General features: G+C 51.4%; 1 protein-coding gene across 4 annotated transcripts in view; it reads right to left on the minus strand.

Moving 5' to 3' along the window:
• Nucleotides 1–327: 327 nt before the first annotated feature.
• Nucleotides 328–21,991, minus strand: part of zeb2a (zinc finger E-box binding homeobox 2a) — a 29,130-nt gene continuing 7,466 nt past the window's right edge. For 3 of the 4 annotated variants that reach the window (XM_068328538.1, XM_068328537.1, XM_068328539.1), the window contains exons 3-10: nucleotides 12,299–12,550; nucleotides 11,943–12,005; nucleotides 11,657–11,857; nucleotides 11,283–11,497; nucleotides 9,851–9,959; nucleotides 7,396–9,260; nucleotides 5,313–5,493; nucleotides 328–2,404 (exon numbers count right to left, since the gene is read on the minus strand). In XM_068328538.1, the coding sequence (XP_068184639.1) occupies nucleotides 1,872–2,404; nucleotides 5,313–5,493; nucleotides 7,396–9,260; nucleotides 9,851–9,959; nucleotides 11,283–11,497; nucleotides 11,657–11,857; nucleotides 11,943–12,005; nucleotides 12,299–12,550 (3,419 nt within the window). In that variant the 3' untranslated portion in view covers nucleotides 328–1,871. The remainder of the gene's footprint in view (nucleotides 2,405–5,312; nucleotides 5,494–7,395; nucleotides 9,261–9,850; nucleotides 9,960–11,282; nucleotides 11,498–11,656; nucleotides 11,858–11,942; nucleotides 12,006–12,298; nucleotides 12,551–21,991) is intronic. The other variant, XM_068328540.1, reaches the window with a different exon arrangement.

Genomic DNA, 21,991 nt, shown 5'->3' on the forward strand with positions numbered 1-21,991 from the left:
CAAACTTAAACAGGAAGTGACAAAAATGTTTACTGTCCAGCGCACGTGGAGGGGCGGGGCGGGGCTTATCAGTTTAGATTAGTGATTTACATTTAATATTTGACTTTCTTCAGGTTTAATTCCCCAAATAAATAAAATAAATAGCTGTAAACACACTAAAGACCACGTGACGTGAATAAATAATTAATAGTAAATTAATAAATAATTCCTGAATAATACTACTAATTTAATAATAAAAATGAATAATTCAAATGTTCTGTTCTCATGTTCTCCTTTGATAAATGTGTGTGTGTGTGTGTGTGTGTGTGTGTTAATAAATCAACCAGGTTACAAGAAGAATAACACAGCTTTATTAAAATTTAATTTGGCTACATTTATTCAAGCATGGTCATCTCCAAGAGAAATTAAAAATTCAATAATACTTCAGACATTTTAGGAATTCCTTCATCATCATCAACATCATCATCAGTCCTTTGTCACCTTTTCAGTGGGATGAATAAAGTGGATTTTCTTAAAAATACAGTGTTTTCACAAGAATCATATCAAAAGTTCCCCAAATTTAGAATTTCCAGTAGTTTAAAAAAAACAAAAACACAATTTGAGTTTTTCCAAATATTACAGATTCTCTCTATTCATAGTTTTGCTCCAATAATCAATGACAGAATCATTTTTACTAAAATATATCTATTTGTGAGGAACTCTAATACTGTACACTACAGTATGAAATAAATAAAACAAGGAAATATAAAATGAGTCACATAAATAAAATGGTAAATTCTCAAAAGAAATGAAATTTTTGGGGAAAAAAAAGTAATACTGACGAAGTCATTGGACACAAACGTACATAAAATTGCACAAACGTGTAAACTAAGCGTCGTCTATCTAGGCTAATACTGACGAATGAAAACAAGATGAAGTGATGTGGGGGTCGGGGGGGGGGATGGCACTTTGAACAGGTGGAGGTTTGCATAAGGCTTCCTCTGGAGAAAAGTCTTCCACGCCACGCTCCCTCCTCTCCTTTAAGACTCACATCGACATTTTAATCTGAAAATCACACATTTAAATGTTCCTTCACAGAGAAAAACATGGAGGCCCAAAGTCGTGTGGTTAGTCGACAAAAAGAATCAAATAAAAAAAGGTCACAGCCAACGGAGACGGACTACAAGACGATAACACTGACAGGAAGTGATCCCCGCTTTTATTTTTTCATTCTTTTTTTTTTATTTCGTAGTGATTCGGGGAGTTGAGTGCAATGTCCTGATGCAGGTTCCAACACGGGAAAGGAAGTGGAGAACACGTGTCACCACAGAGTTTAGGCCTGATAACACTGTACATAAAAACAGCTTCATGATCATTATTACTTCATTTATTTTTCCATTTTTTGCATAATGTGGATTTTTAAACAATCCCACCGAGCTGCAGGACGCGGGCGCCGGCCGTCAGACAGTACTCAGATTACCCAGGGCGAGGAGGCCATCGATCACGATCAATATCTTCTGATCACATCTGATCGGTGATCAATACTGACTGTTAGAACGCTGGTTCAGCACCTGTATCTCATTTTAGAGCCCCGCAGCTGAGAACTGCAACATAAATGTTGAATGTCTAAAGTTTTGTCACGCTAGCAGATGCTTTAGCGATGCTAGCTCTGCTGCTAACATGCTAACATTGCTGTGTTGCTAATGTGAGTGGAGACGTAAAATCCAACGGATGTAAACGTGTGAAAAACTGAGTGTGACCTTCGACCCTTCAACTCCGTAAGGGGGGAAGGGGGCACCTTGGACACCTGGACCTGGAGGTTAAAGGTCGTGGCTGCCCCGCCCTGACTACTCTGTGGGGCGCTGGGGGCGGCCGGCGGGACGCGTCCTGCATCAGTCCTCCGCGTCTGACTTCCTGTCCGTCTTTCCTTCTGGGGAACTCGGGTCCATCGCCACCTGGTCGTCCCCCTGGCTCCTCCCACCACCTCCCTCTTCCTCCTCCTCTTCCTCCTTTCTTTCCCTGAAACTTGCCTCCTGTCCGTCTGACACCTCCCGGTGCGTCTTCCTCTCGCCCCCGTCTCTCAGGATGGTCCCGTCCTCCTGCGGGTCCTCGGGGTCCGAGTACCCGAGGGGCCCCAGGCCCTGTAGGTAGGCCCTCCTCATCAGCAGCTCCTCCGCCACCAGGCCCCCCCCCGCGCCCTTGTCTCGGGCCTCCCGCTCGGCCGCCTCCCGCTCCTCGGCCTCCCTCTTGCAGTAGGAGTAGCGGTGGTTCATGTGCTGCGAGTACGAGCCCGAGTGCGAGAAGCGCTTCCCACACTTATCACACTGGTAGGGCTTCTCCCCCGAGTGTAGCCGCGAGTGCTCGATCAGGTGGTGCTTGTGTTTGAACGCCTTCTTACAGATCTGACACTGGTGGGGGCGCTTCCCTGGGGAGACACAAGCAGGAGGAGGAGGGTCAGGGACAGGAAGCTCCACAAAAAACAGAAGAAGAGGAAGAAGAGGAGGAGGAGGAGAAGAAGAAGCAGCAGCAACACGTCCATTTCCTGTCTGCAAATTTTAATTTCAGAAGATAAAATCTTTAGTATTTTAGTATTTTATTGATATCCACCTAATAAAATCTAAATGAAATAAAATATTTTTAATGAACGCTGTAGATTAAGAAAACATTTCAATGAAAATTGTCAAAAAAAGAATCTCAAAATAGAATAATTTATGTTATACACGTTTGAACTATTTCACTGTGTGAACCTGGACTGTTTCACCGTGTGCACCTGGACTGTTTCACCATGTGAACCTGGACTGTTTCACTTCATTAACAACAGGTCCTGTTGGAATGTCGTGGATTTAAATCATAATGAAGTTTACCTGCTGTGCATTTTGGGTAAATGTCAAAGGTGGGTGGAGCTGAATTCTGATTGGTTGAAGCATTGTGTGAATTCATCTGACACCCCCTACAAACATGGCTGCCGTTCAGGAGGAAACTCAGCTCTTTAAGGTCTGTTTGTGAACGTGTGACGGCACGATAACATCGCGAGGAACCACAGCGAGCCAGAACATCCGACACACAGGAACATCCGACACACAGAAACATCCGACACACGGAGGAACATCCGACACACACAGGAATACCCGACACACACAGAAACATCCAACACACACAGAAACATCCGACACACACAGAAACATCCGACACACGGAGGAATATGCGACACATGGAGGAACATCCGACGCACACAGGAACATCTGGCAGACAGAGGAACATCCGACACACACAGGAACATCTGACACACAGAGGAACATCCGACACACACAGGAATATCCGACACACACAGAAACATCCAACACACACAGAAACATCCGACACACGGAGCAACATCCGACACACACAGGAATATGCGACACACGGAGGAACATCCGACACACACAGGAACATCTGACACACAGAAGAACATCCGACACACAGAAACATCCGACACACAGAGGAACATCCGACACACACAGGAATATCCGACACACACAGAAACATCTGACACACACAGGAATATCCGACACACACAGAAACATCCGACACACACAGGAACAGCCGACACATGGAGGAACATCCGACACATACGAAAACATCCAACACACACAGGAACATCCAACACACAGGAACATCCGACACATATCCGACACACCGGAACATCCGATAACACATCCGACACACAGGAACATCCGACACACAGAGGAACATCCAACACACACAGGAACATCCAACACACAGGAACATCCGACACACAAAGGAACATCCGACACACAGAGGAACGTCCGACCCACAGAGGAACATCCAACACACAGAGGAACATCCGACACACAAAGAAACAGCCGACACACACAGGAACATCCGGTGCACATCCAACACACAGAGGATCATCCGACACACACAGGAACATCTGACACAATCTGACGCACAGGAACATCCGACACACAGATTTACTACGACTCTGTCTGCCAACCGATGCTGAACCCCATCCAGGCACGGCCCACGCACACATGTACCGAAAACACCCTTTACCACGGCCAACACTCACACACACACACACACACACACACACACACACACACACACACACACACACACACACACACAGACACACGTGCGCACACAGTCACTCACACACACACACACACACACACACACACACACACACACACACACACAGCCGCAAATAGACCTGGAACGCACTGTAACATCCACCATAGCTGGCATAGTTCACTGCAACACACACACACACACACACACACACACACACACACACACACACACACACACACACACACAGTTAAAATAAGCGTGACGGTGGATTCCTGCGCTGACGGTGGGGGGGTGGATGTCAGAGACAGATGATGCAACAGAGTGAAACAGATGGGGTGGGGGGGTCCTCTTCTGGGGGGGTTCAGGTGAAAGCAGAGGTTTAATGTGGATTTAAATAAAGTTTAAAGTTTCAGCTGCTTATTGTTTCAGCCAATCAGAGGAACCAAACCGATCGATCTGATAGGGTGTGATCTGATGATGTCAGCATGTTCTTATTAGGTGATTGATTCTGAGCCACACTCATCCTAGCAGCGAGCCTATAGACAGGTGAAACACAGAGACTTCTGATTGGTTCCCAGACAGGAAGAGAATCTGAGGACTCTTCAGAAGAATTGGATGCTGATTGGTCAGAACCGCTGTGTGACTTCACCGGTTTCCTTTGGCTCCTCCCACAAATTTAGGTCCTATCGAAGGCCCTCAACCTGTCGACACAGATCACTCAGTGTGGCCACGCCCCCTGGAGATCTGAGGGGCATGTGCCAACAGACAAGGGTGACCCCTGACCTCCAGGTTTAACCCTTTGACGGTTCTTCCTAACAGTCATTGGTTCTCAATGAATGTCAACTGCCAACGGCAGGTGTGGCAGACTGTTTGCACGAGGACACCTGGGAGTCTGTCTGCAACGCGTCGGCTGGTGTTTAATTCACTCCACTACGTTCACGAGAGGAAGAGGAGGAAGAGGAGGACCGTCTCTCTGCCGTCATGAATATTTCGTTTTGATCTCACACGCACACGCACGCACACACACACACACACACACACACACACCACGGCGTGAACGGGGGGTGTTGTGGGTTTGTGTCCTAGTGTTGCCCCCCCCCCCACCCCTGCTGCAAAGAGAAGAACACGTTAATGTTTACAGAGAACAACACGGAGAGGAGCTACGTGACCAAATATTAAAGCATAGAATGAAAAAGGAGTGAGGGAGGGGGCACAGAAGCATGGGGGGGGTAAAAGAAGTGTCCAAGTGTTATATATACCTGTGTGCTCATATTTGTGTCTTAGGAGGGAACTGGTCTTCTGGAATGTTTTGTCGCACAAGTCACACGCGTACATACCACTTTCAGTCTTCTTAATCTTCTTCCTGGACAGCAGCGGGTCGCTGTCCGTCAGCTCGTCCAGACCAGACAGATAGTCGGCCGCCGCGTCCAGCAGCTCCCCCTGAGACACACATAGATGCTGTGAGTGGAACCCCACCTGAGACACCTTCTGGTCCAACCCCCCCCGGCGCGGTGATCCCACGTCTGGACAGAGCTTAAGCCTGACCTGTAAGCCCCCCTCAACCGGGACACGCTTACTATGGGGGGGGTCATAGGGGAGGGGGAGGTGAGAGATAAAAACCTGATACCTGGAGAACCAGACGCAGGGATTAATCACCAGCATGACGTTCTGGATCCACCATAATGTCGTCTAGAGGTGTTCAAGCTCTCAGCATTGTGGGTAAGATATGAAATGTTAACATTTACAATTCTTTGAAAACCTGAGAAGTTATTCCACTGAAAACTGTTGTCTAACACGACTGACAGCTGTGATATAATGTATGTGTTAATCAAACCGCCAATACTGGTAGTCCCCAACATACCAACATTCAACTTACAAACATTCAACTTACAAACATTCAGAAATACAAACGTGCTTCACCATATCCGACTATCATCCTAAGTTCCCCTTTCTGCCACAACCCCCACAGGGGCAGCACCGCTGTGTTCACGCAGCTCCAGCACTTGCACTCCCTCTTGTTTTTTTTGTTTTTTTAAATTTTTTTAAATGTTATATACTGGTTTGATCCCCAAAGGGAAATTAAGAACGCACACTCTAGCTACTAATTCAAATGCATGCATACATATATATTTGTGAGTACAGGCCCCTGTATCACACACACACACACACAAGGGCGCCTGTAGGCATGCAGGGGAGGTTGAGTGGCAGGCAGCTCCTTCTTGGTGCGCCTCAAATGAGCACCTCCCACTGTCAGCTCACCTCCGGGTATTTTTTTGGGGGCGAGAGTGGGAATCGAACCGCCGATCTTAAATCATAGGACGACCCTCTCTACCGCCCGCTTTACCACTGAGCCACTGTCGCCCCTGTTGTCTCTGTTAGCATCTCAGAGTGTCAGGTCTTGTACATTAACTACTTTACTGTTTATCATGATGCTAAAGCTAAGCTAGTGGAGATAGCGGTGGTGGTGACCATCTCGCTGATGACAACTCTAACTCTGACCCACAATAACCCCTCCCTCCTCCTCCTTCACTCTAAAGCTAAGCTACATGCTACAGTAGCTACAGTGGTTCATCAACAGTGACTCTGACTGTTGTTGTTGTTGATCTTAAAAACATGAAGAGTGTGTTCCTTCAAGTATTTTTTGTCCATCACAAATAGTGTCCAGTGTTTGTGGTGTTCAGATGTACCGCAAAGTTGATTTTAATTTTTCCATTAATTTTTTTAAAAAATCTGACGTTTAATCAGAACGACTGAACTCTAAAGGACCTGAACCTGCATTTTATTTATTCTGGGTTGTTTTACGTCCTGTAATTGTTTCTGCTCAGGTAATGTAATTACTTTAGTATTTACAGTAGTAGTGGCATTACTTTTGTATTTAGAGTAGTAATTACATTTAAATGACCTCAAATGGTGTTATAGATTATGAAAAATTCAACTTATGAACAACCCCTAGGAACCAGTTGTGTTCGTATTTTGAAGACTACCTGTATTTACATCTCACTGATAAACAACTTCTTGTGTACTCGCTCCAAAGTAGAAGATGGTGTTATTCCGGGAGGTCAAGGGATCACAGATGGCTAGAACGCCTCATCAGAACCATTGTGTTGCCTAAAAACTTTGTCTACAACTATCAAAAACACCACAACAGGAAGGGGCGAGGTCAAGGGACTCATTCTCTACAATGTGGATGGGGTACCAGAGGATCACCAGAGTGGAGTCTACTTCCATGACAGTGTCTACTCGGGAGTGATGGATGAAGTAACACGAGAACACTCTAACTGGACCAGACTCTACAGATGACGTGGAATCATAAAGTATCACAAACAACATCTAGAGTTTTACCTGGAAACCTGGTTTCCGTTGGTACTTTCTTCTTTGTTGCATTTCAGCAAATGTGGCGGCTCCAGTGGAAAAGGTGTAGGCCATGTGGGGCAGGAAGCTCATGGGATCGAGGCCTGGGTAGGGCCTGAGGCCTGGGATGGTGGCCTGGGCAGGAGACATGAAGGTGGGTGGAGGAAACGCTCCATGAGGCGGTAGAGAGCTGTAGATCGGACCCCCAGTGAAGGGATTAATCCCAAAGATGGGACTGGTACTTTTCTCCAGCGGATGGACGCCTCCACCATCAGAACCCAGGGCCTCCTTCTTGATGTTGACCAGATCCAGGGGTCCGGTTACCTGTTCCCGTCCTTGAGCCTCAGAGTTGGGCTCAGAGAAATAGCCATTGGGTCTGGGTCGCTTCTCTCCTGCTGAGGTGAACTTCTGCGCCAGATGTTTGGGCAGGGACAGGTCAAGTGGTATATCCCCATGCGCATCCTCAGAAATGAGGCTGTTGGGAGTGTAAGAGCTACTCTGAGAGTTTTTAGATGAAGTAGAAGAAAGGTTGAGGGGTGAGGGAGTGTCACTCCTCAAGTGGTCCAATGGTTCTAGTGGTTTGTCTCCTGTTGTTTGCCTGTTGGCTGTAAACTGGTTGGCCTTGGAGAATCTGTTGGGGGCATCATCGTGAGTGAAGCCTCCATGTAGATCAGCAGGAAGAGACATCGGTGACCGCCCACCACGTTCAGGAGGGGGTGACTTCTTCCTCAGACTACCCAGGTGGTGATTCTGGGTCTTCCACTGGGAAAACCACTCCTTGACAAACTCCTGAGGAAGACCAACAGCCAGGGAAATCTTGAGCAGTTCCTCTGAGTTGGGCTCAGTGTTCATGGCAAAGTAGGCCTTCAGCACCGACACGTGGTCCTTGAAGCGGTTGACGGGGCTGGTGGCCCGTTCGTTAGTGGCCACCGGCCCCCTGCGATTGGCTGGACTGGTCTCAGCCGGCTGAAGGACGGCTTTGATTTCCTCGTTCATTTCACACAGGTAGCGCTCGTGTTGGTGCAGCGGGATCGGTCCCGTGAAGGTCTCTTTGCAGAACTGGCAGGAGAACGGCAGGAGCTGGTTCTGGTCATCCTGGGATTTCTCCTCACTGCTGAGGTCAAGAGACTGGTTCTCCTTCTTGACCTCTGCCTGCCTCTTGGAGTCGTCTATCAGGCTCTTGGCCTCATTGACTTTCTCTAGCGTGTAGTCGATGATGCTCTTAGTGGGGCTACCGTGGCCCCCAACCTGGAAGCCCGACTGGGTCAGCTTCTGCTCCTCCATCTGGGCCCCCAGCTCCTTCATGTAGGCCCTGAGCTTGGAGATCTCCTCTGGATTTCCGTCCATCTTCTGCCTGCACACGGTGTTGTCCACAATCTGGAGAACCTTCTGCACCTCGCTCAGGTTGTTCCCAAACGGCCCTGAGTAGCCCAGCAGTTGGAGGTCTACCCCCATGCCCCCCAGATGTTGTTGGGGGCTCTGGGACGAGCTATGGACCCCCAGTGGGCTCCCACCGTGCCCGTTCAGATAGACTCCCGGTGCCCCAAACCCGTGCTGGGAGGCCATCAGCAGCCGGTACTCATTGAAGTCCACCGGCTCGGCTTTGATTTCCAGCTGCCCCGGTTGGTCTTGGTGGCCGAATGGTCGCCCATTTTCCAACTTGTGGCGGAGCTGGGCGAGGGCGGGGCTTCCAGGTGACGATGTAGTGGAGTTGGGGGAGGAACCGGGCTTGCCGTTACGTACGCGTCCATTGGCAGTGACCAGGCTGATGCACTTCTTGCTGCTGATGTGGGAGCTGTAGGAGCCAGAGTGGGAGAACCTCTTCTTACAGTTGGAGCACTCGTACGGCTTCTCACCTGCAACATGACACCAGGTGTGAATCAACTTTCTGTTGGCTCAGCGACGTGCTGCTCTGGCATTTCTAAACATTCATTCATGCGTTTTCCGAAACACTTTTGCGCTTTCGTGGGTAACGGGGGTTGCTGGAGTCTATCCCAGCATACTTAAGGGCATGAGGCGGAGAGACGCTCCGAACACGGTGCCGGCCAATCGCGCAACCACACAAAAGACAAACGACCACCAACGCCTACGACACTTTGGAACCGACCAATTCACCTGAAGTTAACATTTTTGGAGGTCGGAGGAACCCGGAGAACCAATGAAAGTCAAATGTTCTGCTTTGGTTTGGGTGACATTGGAGCCTTCAAACCGGAAAGTCACATGACTTCTCTGTTTGATTGGCTCCTCCTCCTCATCCTTAAAAGTTTGGACCAATAGGTTCATTCTCCTTATTCTGTTTCCACCTAATATTTTAATCATTTTTTAAAAACACTTTGTGCTCCATCAGAACATCTAATGGTGTTTGCAGTAGGAAGCCGGGGTCAGGGGTCAGAGGTAGGGGGTGGGGCTAACCGGGTACGGGGACTCGCAGGGGGCGGGGACTCACCGCTGTGAATACGAAGGTGCTCCTTCAGGTGATGTTTGTACTTGAAGGCTTTTCCACACTCGCTGCACTTGAACTTCCTGTTTCCAGTGGCATCACTCAGCAGCGGCGGCTGCAGAGACAAACAGCAGGGCATCATGTGACGAAGGGGCGGAGCCAATGTCAGGAAGGATCGCTAGCAGAACACATGGGAGCTCATTTCACAGGACCGATGGAGGGAGACAGACTAGTATCAGACGGGTGGGGGGAGGCAGTTAGCTCTCTTTTTATGCTAGTTTTATGCTTTTTTTATGCTAATCTTCAGCTTCATCGTTATAGCGTTACGTGTTTCCATGGTAACCCTCGTTTGTTTGTACATCCGTCAAAAACACCTTTACAGCCTCTAGGATGTGTACAGTTTATCAGGCTAGCTTTAGCATCAGCTGTCTTCTCAGGCTAGCTTTAGCATCAGCTGCTCTGGTTCTGACCCTGTCCAGAGTTTCTGATGCTTCCCGTCTGACGCTCCGTCATGACGACGACCAGAGGATGAAGATGAGGACCGCTAACGCTGACTCATCACTTTACGTCACTCTCCCTCTAAAGAATCCAGTTTTCACGTCAGAGAAGTAAAATCCAGCTCTTTGATGGAACACGAGTCTGAAATGTGACTTTAATTAAAACCCAAATAAAACGCGTTAGCTCGAATTAGCTTCAGTCGCGCGCTGTCGCTCATGGTTTCTCCTCCGTCTCTCTTTAACGGTTTAACTCGGGGAAGTACACAAATAAACAAGCACTTAAAGTCATTTGTGGATTAGGGGGCGGGGGGGGGGGGCAGCAGGGAGAAACCATCTGCTCCAGGCGGGGGTGGGGTAGGGGGTCCAGGTCGGCTCGCCGTTGTCGCCGCTCCGAGGCCTGACGCCCCCGGCTTAACTCAGGAAATCTCATTACGATAATTGGAAAATGGAATGATTCTCTGCTTAGTTACCGACATTAAAGCGAGTTAGCTCCTGAGCGGCGAAGTTAGCTTAAACACCCTGACGCCGCCGCCAGCCGCTAACGAAGGAAAGCATGTCTCTATTAGCGCTGATCCCCAAAGACCTGGATAAGCGCCAGCAGCGGCTAGCAGACGTTAGCATTGCAACACCGCTGCTAACGAGCTAAAGTGAACCAGGCATCCGACAGACGTTTGGCGTTCCTCAGGACGAACCCACCGCTGGAGGGCGTGTCCTCTGACCTCCACGTCTGACTCCAAACCTAACTCGATTGGAGGCCTGATGCTAACAGGAGGCCTGATGCTAACAGGAGGCCTGATGCTAACAGGGAGCGCGTGATGGAAAATTTTCACATGATTCCATGATTTTACTGCGAATCAGGCGAGTTCAAGAAACCGACATGTGACCGAGCGGGTGGGGGGGGGGGGGGGCAGAAGACACCAGTGTTGGTCAGAGGCCCTTACCTGCTCAGGGGCGGGCTTGTGCGTGGTCATGTGACGCTCCAGGTGGGTGCGGTTGCTGAAGGTGTCAGCGCACAGGGGGCAGGCGAAGGTGTCCTCGTTCTTCTGGTGGCGATACCTGATGTGTTCCTTCAGGGACGTCAGCCGCTTGTAACCGCGGTCGCAGTACGGACAGGTGAGCAGCTGGGAGAAGGCATCAGGCGCACCGCAGAGCAGGTCTGTGAGGCACAGGTGAGAGAGAGGGGTGAGGCACAGGTGAGAGGTGAGACAGAGTTAAGACACAGGTGAGGCACAGGTGAGAGGTGAGACAGAGACCTACTGTCTGTGGACGTCAGACGCGCCGCTGTCTCATCGCCCGTGTGGTGACTCATTCCTACCGTGTTCACTGTCGTCCTGCCCCGCGGCCTCGGGCGTGCCCAGTCGTGTCACCTCCTCAGGGGCTTCTGGGTAAATGATGGCGGTGTCGCTGCGCTGCAGGTACTCGGCGATGGTTGCCGGGTGACCCTCCCCCTCCCCCTCCTCCAGCTTCCTCTTCAGGAGGAAGTCGTCCAGCTGGGACATGCCTTCCAGTCGCTCCTCTGGGCATAGGAAACACACAGCGATGCGTTCAGGGACACGCCGTCATTCAGAGAACCGGTGCAGTGATGATGTCACTAAACTCACCTGTGCTGTCATCCACAGCGTGGAACGACGGGCTGGGGGGGTCGTACTCCTCCTTCCTGTCACCTGTCACCAGAACAGACGTCTGATTGGTCACCGGTAAAACTGGGAGAAGCTCCAAGAATATGGAGCTAACATGCTAACGATAAACATTAACCCTTTAAACCCATAATTGTTAGCCTGTGAGAATGTTAGCCTATTAGCATATTAGCCTGTTAGCATGCCTGGTGTGGTTTTAATAAACATATTGTGGCTATCGAGGTTTGACCTCTCACTTCCTGTTTTGGAGTGTTTGACCATCCCCCCCTTGTGTCATGTGACTGACGGCCCCCCCCAGAGGCTGCGGTGCATTCACTGACCGGAGCCGTTCAGGTGTCCGTTGAGGTCCTCCCCCAGCCTCCAGCGGCGGTTCTGGAGACCCTCGGAGCCGTCCGACAGGAGGGCGTGGCCCACCCGGGGCGACGCCTCCAGAGCGGGAACGCCCACCGGGCTGGCCAGGTCTTCATCCTCCCCCCCTCCTCCTCCTCCTCCTCCTCCCCCTTCCCCGTTGGGGGGGCCGTTGTCCTCGTCCGTCTCTGAACCCGAATCCACAACATCCTCATAGCTCAGCACTGAAAGACGAGGAAGAGCGTCAGTGAGGAAGAGGAGGGTGTGTGTGTGTGTGTGTGTGTGTGTGTGTGTGTATGTCGGGGGGGGGGGTGATGACATCATGGGAACAGCTGGCTGTCCCTAAACGCTCCACATTCCGGCGGCTGCCCGCTCCGGAGCGACGCGTTCATCCGCTGCCAGGTTCCACCTTCACATGGGGGGGAAGGGTGGCGTTCCCAGGGAGGGGGAACCCAGCCGTTCCGGGTTTTCCGGCCGCCCCCCACTCCCCCCCGGGAACACGGAGATTAGGGAACATATCTGCTCATAATATAATCTTTGTCTGCGCCGCTGCCGCGGACAACTGCTCAACAGGTGCAAATTAAAAAGGGGATCCACGCAGAAATCTGCTGACCTGGGCGGAATACCAAGAGCTGGGGCAGGGGTGGGGGGGTGGGGGGGCGTGGGACAAAACGGGCTTTAATAAGAGGTGTGACCGGCGGGATTTAGGGGCAGTTCAGGCCGGGTAATGCCCCCCGAGATCACAAAGAGACGGGGGAGAAAAGAAAGGGCTGAAAGTGAGACGTGGAGCATGTGTGTGTGTGTGTGTGTGTGTGGTCGAGGTGTGTGTGTCGCTAGAACGTGATCCAGAGACTTAACCCCAGCCCCCCCCCGACCCGTAACCCCCAAAACAACCCCAAACCCCCCCCACCTACACATGCACACACACACACACACACAGACCTGCACAGCAGGAAGGTGACGTCACTAACACCTCAACTCCAACCTGGGATGTGAGCGACCACAGCGGACCTGGAGGAGGAGCTCCCGGTGAGACTCCTCCCACTGTTGTTTTTGTTCGTTATACAACAAAAATTTCCCCACAAAGTCACATGTCCCTCAAACGCACTGTCACAGACGCTAACACTGCTAACATTGCGCCAAAATTAGCTCCGTCATTAGACGCGCCCCTGCTAACATTAGCTACGCTGCTAGGAGCACACGTGCTAACATTAGCTACGCTGCTAGAAGCACACGTGCTAACATTAGCTCCATTAGCCGTGATTTATTAGTTTCTGTCGTAAACAAAATGTAACAGAATAAAACTTCCTGTTTTTGTTTGAATTGTTTTTGTATTAAAAGTTTGAAAAGTCACTGAACGGCAGCAGGTGTGTGTGTGTGTGTGTGTGTGTGTGTGTGTGTGTGTCTGTGTGTGTGTGTGTGTGTGTGTGTGTGTGTGTGACCTCCAAACAAAAGCCATTCAACACGCTGTTTGCCTGCCGGGTCACATGACTCGGCAGAGTGGCAGATGTCACCGGGGGCAACGGGGCGACTCGTCTGAAAACACTGTCCACCATTTTGTTCCTGCAGCACGCACACACACACACACACACACACACACACACACACACACACACACACACACACACACACACACACACACACACACACACACACACACACACACACACACACACACTTTGATCTAGCTGTTTTACTTGTGGTGTGATGTTGTTTGTTTTTCATAAATGCGGTGACTGTTGCTGTCTCCGTTGCCGTGGCGACCTGCTGATGTCACCCGTCTCCATTGTGTCACCTCTGCAGCGCCGCGTCTTTGTGTCCATTCAGAACGACCAGGACAAAGCAGCGACAACACATCCACCCCCCACCCCCCACCAGGGCGTTTTACAAAGACACATTAATCCCCCCCCCCCCCCCCCAAAGACTCACTACTCCTCCCCCCAGCATCATCATCCTCAGCTCAAACGTTTCTCCCTGAGATGAAGAACATACAAAAACTAACACCTCCAGCTGTTTCTGGGGGGGGGGGGGTTCCAGGCAGGTGGTGGATTGAAGGTAAGTCAGACAGACGGATCGGGGGGGGGGGGTCGGGAGGTCTCTCTTGCTCACAAACGACACAAACATAAAAACTAGAGAAGAAAAAGAAACAGGAGGGGGCGTGGCCACCAGACAAGTAACCCTCGGTGACGCCGTCCCCCCCCGGAGCACCACAGAAGAACCCTAACCTTCATCAGCTGATCACCACCGCCATCATGATCATCACGATCGTCACCTTTGACTCTTTAATCCTCATGGAAACGTCCAATCACGACGCAGTTCGATAAGAATCCACAGCCAGGAGGGCGGAGCTTCACAGACAGTTTTTATCCTTCAGGCGCTTTAATGGGACCCGATGGAGGAGCCAGACCTCCTCCTCCTCCTCCTCCTCCAACATCTTCCTCCTCCAGGTGGAGGTTCTCCATCCAGAGCCTCAGGTGCGTCCACATCCTGTCGCTCGCTGAAGGTAATGAGAGATCAACCAGCTCCCCGCTCCCTTTCTCCCTCCCTCACTCTCTCCCTCCCTCTCTCCCTCTCTCTCGCCTGAGAGCTCATCACCTGAGTGAACAACTGGAGGGGGGGGAGGGGTGAGTAGGTGAGGAATGCTGGGAAAATGAGTCGCTGCCTAGTGGCTGGGAGCTGGGAGTGACGCAGAGGCAGGTGGAGGACAAAAGTATGTGGACGGCTCAACCGCTTCACACATCAAGTATGTGGACACGTTTCTATTGAAATGTGTCCACATACTTTTGGCCACATCACCATTTTTTCCAACAATCCTCTAGTGATGTCCAAAAGTCTGCGGACGCTGAAAATGACCCCTAGAAACAATGAACATGTGGCCAGAAGTATGTGGACGCCTGGGTTCAGGTCAGACCGGGGGCTGCTCTCTAAGGGTCTGTGTTGGAGGGGACACGTCTGAACTCCATTCAGGGGCCCCAGTGGCCCCGCCTGGAAAGGAGAGTCTGAGGCCACCACACAAAAACCCATCTACCCCCCAACACCCCCATCTACCCCCAACATCTCTCCCCTGACACGGAGCCACCATCTGTGCTCGGCCCCCACGTATTCCTGCTCTCAACACATGTTCAGGGGCCCAACCGGCCCCCCAGCAGCAAAACAACCAACTCACACAGCAACAACTGCTATTATAGATTATTGATTACGGTCATCACAGGAGTCCAACGCAAACTGATCATAAACCTTCACTGAGAATTCATAACAGCTCCATGAACATTCACTAAGACTTCTTTACACCTCTATAAGACCTTTGTAAGTCCTTCATTACACCTTCATTACACTATCATAAGACCTTCATTACACCTCCCTAAGACCTCATTACACCTTCATTACAACTTCATTACAATTTTATTGAACTTTCTTAAGACCTTCACTACACCTTCATAAGGCCTTCATTAAATCTTCATTACATCTTCATTAGCCCTGCATTACACGTGGGTATAGGAAGAAATACAAAAGGAAGATATTCTTAAATGTGTTTATATCTGTTTCAGTGTTATTCAGTGTTAAGTGTTATTACATGTTATTAAGTGTTATTAAATGCTAGTAAATGTTATTAAGTGTTGTGTGTTTACAAGTTAGACACGAGAAATGAAGGCAGGAAACGAGTTAGACTACAATAAAGGAGGGAGAGGAAGAAAGGAGGTGAAGGAGAGAAGGAGGTGAAGGAGAGGAGACGTTGGAGGAGGCGATGCTGCAGCAGAAACCTGATCGCTCCTCTGGAATGCAGACGGAGATCTAAGAATGGATAGAATCCCTGAAAGACAGCGATGACGGGGTGAGATGGGTGAGGAGGGTGAGGAGGGTGAGGCGGGTGAGGCGAGGGAGGCGGGGCTCAGAGAGTTTCCATGGCCAACCTGTTGGCAGGCTGCTGTGTAATTACAGTCACCACATCCCAACAGGAGGAGTCGCTCTGTAATTCACCCCGCATGGGGGAGGGGGGTGGGGTGGACACCCAGGGGGGAGGGGGGGGGGGGGGCTCATCTGTGTTGGAACTCCCCAACAGATGGCAGCGCTACACTTGTGGGCGGAGCTGCATGCATCACAGACCAATCAAATTAAGTCATGGACAAAGTGACTCCATTGCATGCTACTGGATGCTAACTCCTCCTAGTTGCTAACTGCTACTTGATGCTAACCGCTACTGGATGCTGACTGCTACTGGATGCTGACTGCTACTGGATGCTGACTGCTGCTGGTTACAACTGCAACTGGATGCTAACCGCTACTGGATGCTAGCTACGACTTAATACGCTTTGCAAACGCCCCCACCCTGTCACCTCAGGGCGATGCAGGAGGAAAGACTCCGCCCACTCTGTACCGTTTCTACAGCAATAGGCTGCCCCTTCAATAGCCAATCAAAAACCGGGATGGCCAACATGTGACAGGAAGTTAAAACAACCGCAGTGATGAAGAGGAGGAGGAAGAGGAGGTGGAGGTGTTCCAAAGGTGTAGCTTCAGTTAACCCTATCAGCAGAGGTCAGTTGAGGCTCCGCCCCCTCACCTGATTACAAACAGAGCTGCTGCGTTCTGATAAGACGAGACGCCAAACACACACACACACACACACACACACACACACACACACACAGACCTGAGCTTTTTCTTCCAAGGTTATAAGGTTCCACCCACACAGTGTGTGTGTGTGTGTGTGTGTGTGTGTGTGTGTGTGTGTGTGTGTGTGTGTGTGTGTGTGTGTGTGTGTGTGTGTGTGTGTGTGTGTGTGTTGCTAACAGACAACTCAAGGTGTTGAAACCTGATTAAGTTTCGACTCGTTCAAAGAGGAACTGCTGCTCCTCTTCCTCCGTCACACCTTCAACACTGATAACATACACACACACACACACACACACACACACACACACACACACACACACACTGTGTGGGTTAACCAGCTCTCTGTGGGCGGGGCTCAGACCGTAGCAGTCTGTGATTGGACTCCACCTGACGCTGGCTCCTGATTGGACGGTGGAAGGAGACGGGGGACACTCCGGCCGGCGCCGGTGGGCCCGGTGTATTCCTGGAACAGTATGCGGTAGTGAAACTGCTGACAGACGCTCTGACTCACAGGACGCCGCCCACCGGCGTGAGGGGGAGGGGAGAAGCCCCGTCATCAGTTCTGCTGCCAGACGACTTCCTGTCCTCAGGCCACGCCCACAGACCAGAAGGAGCCAATGAGTCCACTGCTGGTCGGGCTAACAGCCAATCACAGCACAGCGTCTGGTTACCCAGGAGGCATTGCTGCAGCGGCGAGGTCTGCTCACGGAGGGTGAAGGACAAACAGGAAGTGAGGTGGGTCGGCGCCGGGGCCGGCACCGGCGTGTTCATGCGTCATGTGACCCGCCTCAGGGGGCGGGCTGATGGCGCTGAGGTGACAGGAGCTGACAGGCCGCTGCCCCCCAGTCCGGGGTGGGGGGTGGGGGTGTCCTCTGACTCGCTGTCAGGCAGCGGACCAATCAGAGTGAAGGACACGTCTCAGCAAGTCACGAACCAATCAGAAGCTCTGCTGATCTCACCTTCATCAATTAGCTTGTAGCTGTTAGCTAAAGCTAGTCACTAGTTGATAGTGTGTGGTGGGTTAAAGACGGGTTATTGATGAGTTATTGATGGCTTACTGACAGTTACTGATGTTTACTGACAGTCATTGACGGTTATTGACCGTTATTAATAGATATTGATGTTTAATGACTTATTGATAGTTATTAATGGTTGTTGACACTTAATGATGGTTATTGACAGCTATTGATGGTTATTACTACCCTGTGGCCCCCGTTGCTGGTCGGAGCCTCTCGGTCTGATTGTGATGCTGCTGCCGTCGTGAACAGAGCAGCATCTCCGCGCTGACAATAAGAGCAGGGGGGAGCCGGGGGGGGCTGGGGGGGCGGTACAATGAGCCCAGTGTTACAGCGATGTGCTCGCCATTGTACCTCTGAGCTGAGAGGTGTCTGCACTTCCTGTCAGCTCCCAGTAAATCCTGCTGGTTCACACACACACACACACACACACACACACACACACACACACACACACCAGTGGATCACGTCCAGAGCTGGACAGCATCCAGTTGGGTTTCCAGAGAGACACCTGAACGCCTCACCCCCCACCCCCCCCACCCCCCAATCAGGGTGTGTGAGTTTAAAGAGCTGAAGCGATCAATTGATCAGCTGATTAACCGTCAGATCTGATCAATACTGTTGAAACATCTCTGACGTTATTTTACTCAAACAGAAAATAACCAATCAGATCAATCAATCAGAGAAGTTATTGTTTTCTGTGATCCTCACACCGTCTGATCGGTTTAACTTATTGACGTTTATCAATACGGCTCTTCAAAAGACGGGGGGAGGGGGGGGTCACAAACTGGTTTCCACTCAGACTTCCAGGAAAACCAATCAAGCGCTTCCTCTTTCTGGCCAACCTGCGAGTCCTTGAACGCCTCACGAGGCTCTGAGTGCAGCGGTGGGTCGATGAAGATCAGTGGGCCAGACCACAGCAGGGGGAGGAGCCGAGTTCTCATCATCACCATCATCACCATCACCGTCAACGTGAACCAAGTCAAACTGCCCTGAGCCCTGATTGGCTTCTGGGGCCCTGTAAGACCGCCCACTGCTCAGGGACTGGTCAAATGAAACAATGTCCCAACAAGGACAACATCGCTTAGCTTAGCTTAGCTTAGCATAGCATAGCGTAGCATTGTTAACAAGTTCTAGTCCATCAGGGATCATGTGACCTGGGGTCAGCTGAGATTTCTCCTTCTCTTGTTCGTTTGCAGGGGAAACAGAATCGGAGTCTCTCCTCTGACAAAAACAAAGTGCTTCCTGATTGGTCAGTTTCCTCCTCTCTGCTCAGTCTGCGTTGGCATGACAACCGAGGAGCAGAGGAGTTTGGACTTCCCAAAAAAAATGATGTTACACAACCTTCAATTACCTGATCAGACCCGAGAACATTCACCACTTCTGTTTCCTGACACTGCAGAGGGTGGTGGGGGTGGAGAGGGGGTGAGAGTGGGGAGGTGGGGGGGTGGGGAGGGGGAGGGGCCTCCCTCCAGCCCAGCAGGCCTGGGTCATAAACGCTGGTCCTTTTGTTGGCGCTCAGTCAGCAGCAGGAGCTCCAACAAAAGGAGCTCCAACGTCTCACAGCGATGACATCATCAAGCTGAGCCAGGAGACCATCAACAAGGAACATCTGAAGGAATGGCGTGTTAGCTTAGCATCAGCACGGGGGGGGGGGGGGGATAGAGGGACTGAAGCCCCGCCCATGGACGCGTTTATTATGGACTAGATAAAAGTTCTCCACTACGCAGATGATGTTGTTCTGTTGGTCACATGTGTGCAAGATGACATCATCAGCCTGATGATGTCCTCACATGATGTCATCTTCATGGCTGAACCGGGTCAGAACCAGGGCCTGCTTGGTGGGTGTGGCTTCAGAAAACAGAAGCCAATCAGAAGGTGTTCTCTAAACGGAGCTGAACACTGAGGAGTGGAGCAGGACCCCCAGGGGCACCTCCCTGAGGAACCCCGTCAGGAATGTAACATGAGGTCACACAACTATTTGTGTTTGGCTTCCTGTGTGTATGTGTGTTCACTGCCATCCATGTGGGTGGGGGCGGTGAAGGGGGGGGGGTCCATCCTCTCCAGACTGCTCTTCAAAATAAAAGCCTTTTCTACTCCAGCCTCTAATCCAATTAGAGCAGAGAACCCTCATCGATGGATCAGCACAACGCTGGGGGGGACGTGATCACCGCCACATTAGTGCGGGGGGGGGGGGGGGGCAGTCTGACCTCGGTTCTCTGAAACATTGCAGGACAGGTTCTGAGAAGGTTCCTCTAGCAGGAGAGAGGAGGTGGACAGGAAGTGGAGGAGGAGGCCGGGGGTGGGGGGTGGGGGGTGTTGTAGAAGCAGAAGAAGAAGTGAGGAAGAGGTCGGCACAAACGCCGAGTCAGCAGCTCCAGAAAGAGGAAGCTGGACGTGTGACCGCTGCTACCTGCTGCAAGAAGAGGAAGACGAGGGTCATGTGACCTCCATCACGGAGGACCGACTCCTCTATGATCATGTCTTGGACAACCTCCTGCCGTTATCAATTAAGTTGTGTTTGAACGGGACGGACAGATGCTCTTTGTCCCCCGGCGGGGGCGCCGGCATCTGATTGGATCTGTTCTGGTCTGCTGCACCTGAACCTGTCTGGACCGCCGTTAGCATCTGTTAGCATCCATTAGCATCTCACCCACATTTAACACCAACGAGGAAGACGCAGACAGGAAGTCGTCTCCTCTTCCTCCTCCTCGTCTCGTGTGTTCAGATTCCAGACATCAGGACAAAGGAGGAACCCCCCCCACCAGACACCCCGAGGCGGGCAGCCACCACTGGGTCACCTACTTCTGCCCTGGAGGGGGGGGCATCTTTCTGTTCTCAGGCTCATTAGGCGTCTGGAGAGACATTCAGGTGACCCGAGTCACACCAGAACTGGACACACACCCACAGCTCTGGTCCCACCCCCCAAACCCAGACCAACCCCCCCCAAACCCAGACCAGCCCCCCAAAACTATGTCCAACCCCCCCAAACCCAAACAACCGCTTACTAACACTGCTAGCTTGTAGCTAGCTGCTAGCCACAGGAGCAGCTACCTGCTACGGGCTGTGACCTCCAGGCGTGACCTGATAGGCCGGCGGCTGCAGCCTGATTGGCCGGCGGCTGCAGCCGGTATCGATTGACCCGGTTCCTGAACCAGATCCGTGTGAACCGATCCAGACGCTAACACGCTTCATCCGTGTCACGTCGATTGCCACACGCCTCCACATGAAGGGGGCGGGGCCATCAGGGCCCACCAATGGGAGCGCCGGGGGCTATTCTGGGGCGCCGTTACCTAAATGCCACCCCCACCCCTCGCTGCAGACGAATCAATTACAGAGCGGTGTAATCCTGTTAGGGGCAGTTGAACGCCCCCCCCCCCACCTCAGTGGCAGGTGCCGGCGGGGTGGGGGGGCTTATGGGAGCGGGCCGGATCAAAGCCGGGTTCACAGCCCGCTTTGGGTTCGACCCCCCCCCCCCCTCCTGAACGTCAGAATGACTCCATGATGATCAGATCTAACGATGCGTTCAGGACAATCCGACACACCAACACTCCAGCAGCAAACACAAAATTAAAGGTCTGCTGATTGTTAATTATAAGTTAATTATTTCATGTGGAGAAGATCAATACTTTGCGGTCATGTCATTGTCGGTGGGGTTGTGATGATTGATTAGCATTGACCCTGATAGCCGGTCAGGTGAAGCTAAACGTCCTGGAGGACAGTGAACGCAGCACAGATGAGTGGAGACGACGCCAAAAAACAGACAAACTGTTCATAATGGTAACAATGCGGCGCTCACACGCTCGACTTGTGTTTTATGGTTCTGGTTTCTGCCCCTGGTTCCTCACGGGGGGATTCAGGGGGGGTCGAGGGGGTTCTGGACCGCCCCCCCCCCCCGGTCCAGACCAAACCTCATTAGTTACTTCAATGACAGCTACTCTGATGTTTACTGTCAGGTACAACTGTCACTGTTGGCTAGGGGGGGGGGGGGGGTCAGGAGGGGCCGGGGGGGGGGTGGGGGGGCAGGAGGGGGTGGGA

This window comes from Antennarius striatus, chromosome 12, assembly GCF_040054535.1.
Source record: "Antennarius striatus isolate MH-2024 chromosome 12, ASM4005453v1, whole genome shotgun sequence".
NCBI lineage: Eukaryota > Metazoa > Chordata > Actinopteri > Lophiiformes > Antennariidae > Antennarius > Antennarius striatus.